The following is an 11,549-nucleotide window of genomic DNA, read 5'->3' as shown; positions in this document are numbered from 1 at the left end:
AGGCTCAAGAAAATCAAGCGGATGTAAATCACAATCATCCATGTTGTTTTGCCTCCACATCACCCTGACAGCGCTTTATTTAAATAATCTAGCTGTGCTGTATCGACAGGTATGAGAAGATTCCCACAGAATATCAATTTACTACTCTATGGATTCTTCATGACTTGGCAGTAAGGTAATAATAACAGGCAGGTGTAGCATCTAAAAGTGGAAAGTCCAAGTGCACGTGTTATTAGCTAGCCAGTAGACAAGATAAAATACAAGGTCACAAATTTTAACCTGCCCTTTATATGGAAAATCTGCAATATTTTATATTTGCCACATCGTTAGTGGATAGGTAGCTAGCTATAGTAATTAACCTGCAAAATGTGTTCTTAATCTGTTGATTGCAACTGTCAAACATTTTTTAAAAATGTGTTGAATATTACCCACTCACAGCCTACAGAGGTGGAAAAGACCAGGCCAGGTGAACCACAGGACAAGTTAAACCCCGAATCCGAGGGCCAGGGCGTCCCCGCCCGAACCCGAGGGCCAGGGCTCCCGCCAGACGCATGACGCTCGAATTTGACCCTATTGAAGCAGACGAGCCCACTAGAGGTAACTTAAGCGGAAGAGGATGCCTGGAGCTGCGATGCCATACCTTTAGGGAAAGATGAAAAAAGGAACACGAATCAAACAAATGAGACTGTTTGTTTTTCGAGGCTGAATGGGATGTGCCATAATAACCTTCAATTACTATATTGGTGTCCAAGCTGAAATTCAACTTGATTACAATAGCCGCAAGCCATGCAGATCTAGTTATGGGCTTTATTCAAAATTAAAACTAAAACAGAAGTAGATTTTAAAAAACACAACCACAATTCTGTGATTTATCTAACGCCAGCTAGTTAACTTCATAACTTACTCTCTGTTGATTTTCCCACCCTTAATCTTGCAGAAAGAAGGCTCAAGAAAACCAAGCGGATGTAAATCACAATCTTCCATGTTGTTTTGCCTCCACATCACCCTGAAAGTGCTTTATTTAAATAATTTAGCTCTGCTCAATTTCAACTTGATTACAATAGCCGCAAGCCATGCAGATCTAGTTATGGGCTTTATTCAAAATTAAAGCTAAAATAGAAGTAGATTTTAAAAAACACTACCACTATAGTAATTAACCTGCAAAATGTGTTCTTAATCTGTTGATTGCAACTGTCAAACATTTTTAAAAATGTGTTGAATATTACCCAAGTCACAGCCTACAGAGGTGGAAAAGACCAGGCCAGGTGAACCATAGAACAAGTTGAACCCTGAATCCGAGGGCCAGGGCGACCCCGCCCGAACCCGAGGGCCAGGGCTCCCGCCAGACGCGTGATTCTCAAATTTGACCTTCTTGGAGAGGGAGATCCCACTGGAAGAAACTGAAGGGGAAGAGAATATACCTTTAGAGAAAGATGAAAACTGACCACTAACCAAACGAATGAGAGAGATTGTTCTTTGAGGCTGAATGTGATGTGTCATAATAACCATCAATTACTATAAAGGTGTCCAAGCTGAAATTCAATTTAATTACAATAGCTAGCCAGCAGCCAAGATAAAAGGTCACATGTCACAATTTTAAGCTTCCCTTTATACGAAAGAACTGCAGTATTTTAAATTTGCCACATCGTTGGCAGACAGGTACCTAGCCATAGTAGCTAATTATCCTAGCTAGTTCACACTTCATTCTCCCCCAAATGATCCCATTATCGACTGGTATCCGTGCTTAGACATGAAGACAGTTCAGCGACCGAGGACTGACACGCAGCTGTCACAGCTCTTTTAGAGCAATCCGATCGTTAGCGAGCCAATGCTAGATAATAACGTTAATCGCAGCTACAGTAAATAGTTGGCAGTTAATCTGCTAGTTAACTAACGTGCTCCATCGCCATGAAAATTAGAGTCTGTTACCGCAAGAGATGTGCATAAGTAATGTGTGAACTAGCTAAGTTAACCATCTCAAATAGACAGCTTGTCTGCTAGCTAACCTAGCTAGAGAGCCCAATGTTACCTGAGTCGTTGAATTCAAGTCCGACTTGACACTTTAGCCTTTCCCATTAGGCCTCATCGTCTTTTTAAACAAAATTAACATACTATTCATAAAATCCATATAGAGCAAGTTTTATGGATGATCTGCTCAGTGAAGCTGCATTATTTCTGTTATAATACGGACACGGCAGCATTTTCACGGCATGTTTTCTTAATCTGTTTATTGCAACTGTCAACACATACGAATGATTAATAATTAATGTAAACTGTTATGCAGCGAATTAAAGATACTATATTTTCCTGTTTCCCTAGAAATAATCCAAACTGCAGTGTCTGCTTATTTATGCTGAAGCACACTTAAGTGGGTATATTTTTTGTGGATTCCACATATACATTAAAAGGAAAATGTTGCCCAATCATGTCAGAAATAGCAAAACAAAAAAACACAGGCTCCGAGTTACTGAAAGAGAAGTACGCGATGAGGTCCTGGTAGAGCATAGGCACAGGTTGGTCATACGTGTTTATGAGGAGTTTAATTTAAGCAAAATCCTCATCACACACCCAAGAAGTCAAAGCCTGCAAAATCCCCAAGCAGCAAGACTGCATCAAGTTAGCACTGGCTGAAGCAAAAATAGTGCTGTGTCCTGCTCTGTGGCTCATCCACTCTACCAGTCTCTTAGTATTGGGCTTAGTGTGCTTAATTCATCTTGATGTCCTAACTGACATTCAAAAAGAAATGGATGTGAGAAGACAGTGTAGGAGTTCAAATTTGAATTGGCTTGAAATGTAGGTTGAAGTGCTCTTCTGCAGCTGAGCAGCTCATTTTCTGCTGAGCATCTTCACAGCCCTTACAAGGAGAGCATGAAAATGATGGAGGGGACAAGAAAAATCAGAATAATGCTTTAAGGACTGGACACATTTACAGCTTCTCACACTAAACAAAGTACTCCAAGGTAAAAAGTTCATCAAAGTAAAACATGTTTCATCCATCTTTCTGTGAACTGATATTTTAATGACTGACAGACAAATCCTCCAAGACTTGGCTTGGGATGCTTTGGTGTACAGGAGAGGTTTGAACCCCTTTCATTAAAGAAAACGTGTATGACTCAGGTGCTAGGGTATTATCAGAATGTAATTTATTCCAAATGTAAACACATGATTCTCTTAATTAGAGATTCCCTTATAAGGCATATTATTCAATAATGTTCATAGAGGTACAAAAAACAAAACAAAACAACAAAACCCTACTGAGTCTGGAAAAGAACATCTTTATCAATAAAAAGTATCAAATGACCTGAACACAGTTGTACCACCATTACAAACTCCTTGCTTGAGTCTGCATGTATACATGTATGATAGTAACATATCAGCCAATGAATGATGGACTCGAGTTTGTACTCGAGGAAAGAAAGAAATTTTCATAATGTCATAAAGAATCAAGTGTTTGGAAAACGTCTAGGAAAAGAAAGAAACATTTATTTAAATGTGCTGAATATTGCACAAGTCGCAACCCTTGAAAAACCAAGAAGAGTTCTCGGTCTGCTTAAGTACTATGTACTGCAAAAACACAAGTAGAATTGAATTTTCCACAAATACACATACAAGAACCATAGAAGAAAGCATAGTGTTGGTCTTATAGAACGAGAGACACAAAAACCTCAGCTACAATGATCAACAATTACACAATGAAGTTTGGATTCAACGGAATTTCGTTTTGAACTACGGTAGAGGGGCCTCTTTATCGGCTACTCGAATACTAGGCAACAACCTGATTCACCATTTGTGGATCACATTTGAGCAGTAACATGATTTGGTAGAACACTTGCATTTGAAACCATTTTTGTCTTCTTTTATAGGTGGAATCGGAGGCCAGTTTGGTGATGTTTTAAATCTACTTGAAGAATAACAAACAAACAAAAAGCCAACCCTAATGTAACATTTAAAAGAAGCACCAAAGTGGGCATCAGATTTACCATCAAACAGGGTCTTGCTGCTGTCGAAGCCTGTGCACTGCCGCTTGCAGATCTCCATGTTCTGCAAGCAAGATTTCACACTGCAGCGAGAGACAGACACACACACACACACACACACACACACACACACACACACACACACACACACACACACACACACACACACAGGTGGGGGGGGGGGGGGGGGTTACAGTACTAGCAGAGAAACTCTGATGCTATTTGGATTTCTAAATTAACACGGTGTTCCTTAAAATGTTTTTGAAACACTGACATGTAGATTGGAAGGCCTGGAGCAACTCACTGTGCACTCTGAGGGAAGTGGAGGAGGTGGGTCATGGTCAGAAACAGGTGGTTCACGGTCTTCACTGGCGTGATCCTTTTGTGAGCGTCTAGCGTGAGCATCTTCTTTAGTAGGTCGATGAACTCCCGCCGGTCGGCCTTCTCCGCCAAGACGTCGGTGCCTTTCAGACTGGTCATATTGACCTGCCAGAGACCCATGGGTGAGTGATATTATTCACCAGCAGAGGGCGGCAATGCACCCAATATGAACGAAGTTCTGCAGCAAATTTCTACGCACTGCTCTGCCCTTCGCAGATGCCGTTCTCCAGAGCGACTTACATGCGCTACTCATTATGACAGCAGAAACGCTCGACCTTTCAGCTAGCACCTTGTTCTACCTGCTCTATAATGTGAGCTGCGGGAGCCCTTTGTCACGTTCTTCAATTTCACATCGCAACACTAAAAGAAATGCGTATAGTTACGCGCACAAAAGCCCAAATAACCTGTATCATGTCGTCAAGGCAGTTTAAAATGTACTTCCGAGTCTCTTTGGACTTGATGCCACGCTCCGCCTCATGCTCCGAAGGTGTCTGGAGAAAGGAAAGAAAAAACAAACCATTCAGCTCCACCATTAAGTTACATGAAGTCATTAAGTTACGTCCCTTATAAAAAACACATGGCATTTGGCATTTTGACAGGCAAACCTTGAGTCTCCACAGGGGGTAGCAGTAGAAATAGTAGTGCGTCTTGGTCGCTGCGCTCAACATGCACTCTGCTGGTAGGCCCTGCGTCTCGGAGATGTAACGGATCTGCAGAGACACCATACGGCAAAAGGATTATGACTTTATTTTGAGTTAATCCTTTCATTTTCAAAGTGCATGTCTAAAAAAACAGGCCATAGAAACTCATTTATATTAATCCTAAAAATGAGCGGGCCGACAAAGCAGCTAAAAGGTCAAACTACACACACACACACACACACACATATCACTACAGCCACAAAACCACTACAGGTCTGCACCACTGATGCTGTACGGGCGTTAAGGCACAGCTCAAAGGACCATGTGCTTACCTGATCATATTCGGAGGCTCCGGGATACAGGGGCCAGCCCAGGAACAGCTCAGCAATGACACAGCCCAGGGACCACATATCGATGGCCTCACAGAATGGGAGACCCAGGATGATCTCAGGCGATCTGGACCAAAAACACAGAGATCGCCATCATGAAATCAGCCTCGGCTGATAATTCCGTGGGGGGGTGTTTGTGTTCCTAGACATTACACACCCACTATTCTAGTGTAACATGGAACCAACACTACAATGCACCAACACTACAATAATGTTCTGTTTTGCATTAAGTAAATACAGAGTACCAATGCAGTTAAACACCCGTTACTCAGTATATTACACTGTTAATTAACAGTGTAGCTACAATGTAATAGCGGTTTTGTACAGACTTGCTAAATACTGATATTACCAAAGCCTGCAGTTCAGCACATCCTAACTAATCTCAGACACCGAAGACGGTTCATTAGGTGTTTTGCTAAATAACAGCACTCACATGACCCAATAAAAATAAACCACTTATAAATCAATCGTGCTCCAGTTAACTGTAATGCTCATCATAGGCTTTTAATGTGTAGCAGGGTTATTACAACTGTCCACAACATGCAGCTCTACTCTCAAGCACACTAGAGTGCAACGAGTGCATACTTATTTCTAACATGCCTCAGCACGTGTCCCTCACCGGTAGTATCTGGACTGCAGGTAGCTGGGGGCCTTGGAGAAGTGGCTAGCTGAGCCGAAGTCGATGACCTTGACGCGGTACGGCTGCCTGATGGGGTCCACCAGCATGATGTTGTCGGGCTTGAGGTCGGTGTGGATCAAGCCCAGGCTCTTCAGTTTCATGAGCGCTTTGGCGACCTGCTGCAGCACGGGCCGGATGCATTTCAGCAGCAGTGGGCTGAACTTGCTGCGCTTGAGGAAGTCGTAGAGGCTCTGCCCCAGCATCTCGAACACCAGGCATATGTGCTTCTTGTGCTGGAAGCACTCGTACGCGCGCACGAAGTTGAACTCGTCGGCGTTCTCCCTGCTCAGCCGGCTCAGGATGCTCACCTGAGGAGGAGCAAAGGAGGGAAGACGGAATACGCGTTAAGCCGAAGCTACGTGGTCACAGCTTCAAAGTTTGATACTGCTGACAAATAGCCTACTTATTTTCAATAGCATCAAGCACTTTGTGTACTTCCCTTCAACCATTTACTTCTACAGGATTTGGGAGATGCAATTATGGAAGTGGTCCCTTGGAAATGAACCCATGAACTTGCTTTTGGTACTCAAACAATGCAGATTAATGCTCTTTCATAACAATAACATTTTTAATGCACATCCAAACAGGTATGGCTTACACAACTGAAGCTAAATCTTCTTTTTAGAGTAAGCTTCAAGCTGTCCGTGTGTTATCCGAACTAGTTCCTACTGAACTAGTGAAAATTAGAACTAGTGTGCCAAACAAGTATTTCTGTGCTACCCTGGCTGTATACAAATTCCACAGTGTGCGTTAGCACATCTGACACCAACAGAACATATGTTGTAAAAACTGAAACAAACAATAACAGAATCAGGGCTACAGCTGATTCTAGGCCATATCAATAGCTCATTTAAAGCAGGCACAACTTTCCCACCTCGTTCTGGCCCTGTCGAGCATAGGACGGATGACTTTTCAGGATCTTGATTGCGACTATTTCACTGGTGCCCCGCTTCCAGCACTTGGCGACCTGGCCAAAGGTTCCACGGCCCAGGGACTCCAAAACCTCGTAGCTGTTGGAGACGGAGCGGAGGATCTCGTTCTGCACCAGTTGGTACTCGCAATCGCTGCCCCTGGCCACACGCTTGGACAACCCAGGGGAGGAGAGCTCCTCCAGGATCTGTACACTGTTGCTGCTGTGTGCCTCCTCTCTCTTCCTCTTGAGGCTGCCCCGCTTCTGATAGCCGTCAGCACGCCGCGAGGTCAATGCCTCGTCTCCGCCCTGCCAGCTGGAAGAGGAGGAAGACGACGACGAAGCCTCGTCCGAGGCTCCAGAGGGGGAAAAGACCATGGCAGGTAAGCCATCGATTGAATTGAACCCCGGATCCGAGGGCCAGGGTGTCCCCGCCCGAATCCGAGGGCCAGGGCTCCCGCCCCGCGCAGGATTCTCAAATTTAACCTTCTTGGAGTGGGAGATCCCACTGAAGGAATCTGAAGGGCAAGAGAATATACCATTATGGAAAGATGAAAACAGGACTACTAACCAAATGAACGAGAGAGATTGTTTGTTCTTTGAGGCTGAATGTGATGTGCCATAATAACCATCAATTAGCTAAATTAGCTAAATCACAGAGCTTTGATTTTTTTTAAAACATCTACTGCTGTTTTAGTTTTAATTTTGAATATTTCTGTCTGAAGCAGAGCAGAGCCCTGATCGATGCCATTGTTTTTTGGGCAGGCTTTAGCAAGTGATTGCTTTCTCTTTACACGCTTCACAGAAAAGACAAGTTCTTTGTCTTGCGTTACTCAAAGGTGGTTCTGTGTGCTAAAACAACATCTTGACCTTTCAGCGATGCTGCCACACTGAAAAACAGAAGGCCAAGAAAAAAACAGCTTCTATTCTTAGACTCTCTGGCACTCTAAGTGCTTGCTGATACCTTGCTGACTGCAGTATTTCCTACACCTTTCCAACTGAGAGGCTCCTGAACTTGCAGCACCTCTGTCAATTAATCAATTGCATAACAAGAGTTCATCCGCTCTATAATTGAGGGAGATACCCCCTCTAATCATTAATGCTCATCATTACAAAGACCATTAGTGTAAGCTGATGAAAAATGTTTCAATGTATTTAAAAGGTAAAGAACAGAGTAGCAATGTAAAGATACCATTTATAATGCATTACATTTTAGTCTTTGACACAATCTCTTGCCCTGAAACAGTGTTTAGGGCGATTACAATGCTGTTTCAATATGTTTAAAAGGTAAAGAACAGAGTAGCAATGTAAAGATACCATTTATAATGCATTACATTTTAGTCTTTAACACAATCTCTTGCCCTGAAACAGTGTTTAGGGCGATTACAATGCTGTTTCAATATGTTTAAAAGGTAAAGAACAGAGTAGCAATGTAAAGATACCATTTATAATGCTTTACATTTTAGTCTAAAACACAATCTCTTGCCGTAAAACAGTGTTTAGGGCGATTAAAATGCTGTTTCAATGTTTAAAAGGTAAAGAACAGAGTAGCAATGTAAAGATTCCATTTATAATGCATTACATTTTAGTCTAAAACACAATCTCTTGCCGTAAAACAGTGTTTAGGGCGATTAAAATGCTGTTTCAATGTTTAAAAGGTAAAGAACAGAGTAGCAATGTAAAGATTCCATTTATAATGCATTACATTTTAGTCTAAAACACAATCTCTTGCCCTGAAACAGTGTTTAGCGCGATTACAATGCTTTGAAACGCTGTTTCAATGTGTTTAAAGGTAAAGAAGAGAGTTGCAATGTAAAGATTCTACTTATCATGAATTACATTTTAGTCTAAAACACAATCTGGGTTTGTGTGTATATAAATGATGTAATCTTACTGTTGTGGAACAAATTACTTCCATTTCCATTTTATAAGGCAAAAATATTAAATGTTGGAATTTATCATTACATATTCATATGAATATGACTTTAATTTGTATACATATTTGTTGACATTAGCTATTTTGATCAGTCATTTTTGTGTCTGGTTGTTCTAGCTCATATTTAGCACGTTGTCCTTGACCATGTCCCTCTGTGCACAGGGTGGTGGTGTTGGACCGTGTTACAGACACGCTGCTGTTTTCCTGCAAGGTGCTAGTGGTCGGATTTGTAGGTGAGAAATATTGAGTGAAGTCATGTGTATATTACCCATACTACACTTCATCACATTCTGACCATGATGGCACATGGCAACACACTTTAATAGGTAACTCTGAGGGTTTTTCTACATTCCCTGTAAGGTCTGCTGGCTTTCTTCTTCTTCTCTGGGAGAATCAGGCTGCCATATGACAATTTCCAGCTTCAGCTGCTGCATTATTACTGGTTGCCCGTTATTGTACGTATTGTAACCTCAGAAAAGCTCAAGTGCTGACACTTGCTTCTGTGTGAGAACAAAACATCAGCATATTCAGTACACTGAAGAAATGGTTCTTTCTTTTTTAGATTCCAAAATGCTTATTGACAGTGATTGTAAAGTCACTTTGTTTGTAAATAACCATGATTTACACATTTATTCTGGACAGCAGTTCCTCTCATAATACTGAAGGCCCAGCATGTATATCTACTACTGCTGTTTTTTTAGACGGTGATTGTGGGAGCTTATTTCATCGCGCAGGGCTTCTTTAGTGTACAGCATGTGTGTGGACACCCTTTTCCTATGCTTCTGTAAGCTGCACACACACACACACACACACACACACACACACACACACACACACACACACACACACACACACACACACACACACAGACACACACACTCTCTCTCTCTCTCTCTTCATTCCAGCAGTTCATAATGACATTGGGCACACACAGTCGAAAGCTTGTATGGTCTCGTCCCTTTACTTCAGGGAGAATAGAATTATAAAAAACATTATTAGCTCACATTTCACTCTCAAGCTACTACACATATGCCAATCATGAGGACTATATTGGTTTTATTTCCACTATGATGTTTCTGTCTCCTCTAGTGGAGGATCTGGAGCGTAACGACGGCACCGTGCAGAGACCATACCTCCGATTTACTCCTCCACATCAGCTGACTTTAAAAAAACATTTAAAGCTCTACACATCATGGATCACAGAATGTCTGTTATTAACGCTATACAAGAACTATACTAAAGCCATAGATCTAGACTAAGACTATAAAGTCATTTCACTTAGCTAAATAACTTTAATACATAATTTAAATCATGCAATGTGTAATAATATTTCTTGTTTTTGTTCAGGAGATGTGCAGACATTATCTGCTGTATTATTTTTGTGGCTGCCATTGTCACCTATATTCTTATTCGCTCCCTGGGTAAGAAACATTTCCAACTACACTTTCATGGGGAAAAAAAATCATTATAATTGTGGGCTCAAGCGGAAGGTCTTTTACCCATGTATGGCTTGTGAGATATCCTTCTAACGGAGGTTCTAACACAGCGTGGCTGCTTGGAGACTCTCATCATGTCATTTTGCCCCAGAACTCCACTGGGATGTTTTGTGGAGCTGGAGTCAATGTGTAAGTCCCTCACATACTGGATTAGTATTTATATCTTCACAGGAATACCAAAACAGCACACCCAGTATGTAAGGAACACCGTCAGTATTCTTTCGAATGGACTTTAGTGAGTCGGACTAGGGTTACAATGGAGCTGTGCAGGTGCAAATTATGTGGAAACATAAAACATCAACAAGACAAGATGGGTTAGACTTTAGCTTTAAGATTTTCATGATTGGCACTGCACAGCAACAAGTGGAACCAATCAAATCACTTGTGTTTAATGATTGTCTCTAAACCAAGGGGTCCAAACTCAGGTCTAGGAGTGTCACAACACTGCAGAGTTTATTGGTTACCCCAGTCAAATTCACCCTCGAAGAAAGAACACTTAGCTGGGTAGTGGTGTGACTCTCCAGCACTGAATCCTGATACACATACTCAAAAAATTGAATAAAAATTGTTTATTTAATTGGTTAATATTCATGTGTCAAGCTGCATTTGTTTCCTGCATCCTCTCGTGTTTCAGTGACAAACCAAACGTCCTCTACTTTGACCTTCTGAAGTGTGCCAGAGCAACGACAGAAATGGACGCCACTCTAGAGGGTCTCCAGTGTCCAACCACTCAAGTGAGATTTCCACACAAATGTCCTGTTGACATTGTACAGAAACCAAACACGTATGTCAGTAGCCTTTTAAAAATATGCACATGAGACTCATTTATTACAAAACAGTTTAGCATGTAGTATGTGAATGCCAGTTTGTAATTCTGGGGGCTTGGGTCTCTTTTCGCTGCTTGGTTTGGGAGCCTTTTGCTGTATCATGCAATGAACAATGTGTAAATAGTGTAGATAGAAATATAAAAAGCAACACTGTGTTTAGCTACTCAAATAAGATCTCCTTCACTCTGTGTGTTTGTGCGTTGGTTTGCAGGTCTGTGTTAAAAAATGCCCTTCAGAGTTCTGGAAGTTGCCCCCAGAGGCGTATGCCCCAAATGCCCTGCCTAAAGACTTCTATCAGCAGCAGTATTGTGAC

General features: G+C 41.8%; 1 protein-coding gene across 1 annotated transcript; it reads right to left on the bottom strand.

Moving 5' to 3' along the window:
- Nucleotides 1–591: 591 nt before the first annotated feature.
- Nucleotides 592–9,668, bottom strand: LOC145659189 (homeodomain-interacting protein kinase 1-like). The gene is made up of 10 exons (XM_081720334.1): nucleotides 9,664–9,668; nucleotides 6,942–7,293; nucleotides 6,008–6,375; nucleotides 5,332–5,455; nucleotides 4,964–5,068; nucleotides 4,763–4,849; nucleotides 4,282–4,463; nucleotides 3,981–4,060; nucleotides 1,227–1,400; nucleotides 592–626 (listed from the first exon to the last, which is right to left on the bottom strand). Exons 1-10 carry the CDS (start codon nucleotides 9,666–9,668, stop codon nucleotides 592–594), a joined length of 1,512 nt encoding a protein of 503 aa, XP_081576460.1.
- Nucleotides 9,669–11,549: the final 1,881 nt, after the last annotated feature.

This window comes from Electrophorus electricus, chromosome 9, assembly GCF_041902795.1.
Source record: "Electrophorus electricus isolate QZ-2024a chromosome 9, ASM4190279v1, whole genome shotgun sequence".
Classification (NCBI taxonomy): domain Eukaryota; kingdom Metazoa; phylum Chordata; class Actinopteri; order Gymnotiformes; family Gymnotidae; genus Electrophorus; species Electrophorus electricus.
Note: the sequence above shows the minus strand (reverse complement) of the source record. Positions and strands in the feature narration are given on the sequence as shown.

What these genes read in the sequence shown, in the direction of transcription:
- LOC145659189 (XM_081720334.1), bottom strand. An exon ending in CTGCAGTCCAGATACTACCG is followed by an intron (nt 5,456 to 6,007) that starts GTGAGGGACACG and finishes TTTTTGGTCCAG; the next exon opens with ATCGCCTGAGATCATCCTGG. An exon ending in CACTTCCCTCAGAGTGCACA is followed by an intron (nt 4,061 to 4,281) that starts GTGAGTTGCTCC and finishes CTCTCGCTGCAG; the next exon opens with TGTGAAATCTTGCTTGCAGA.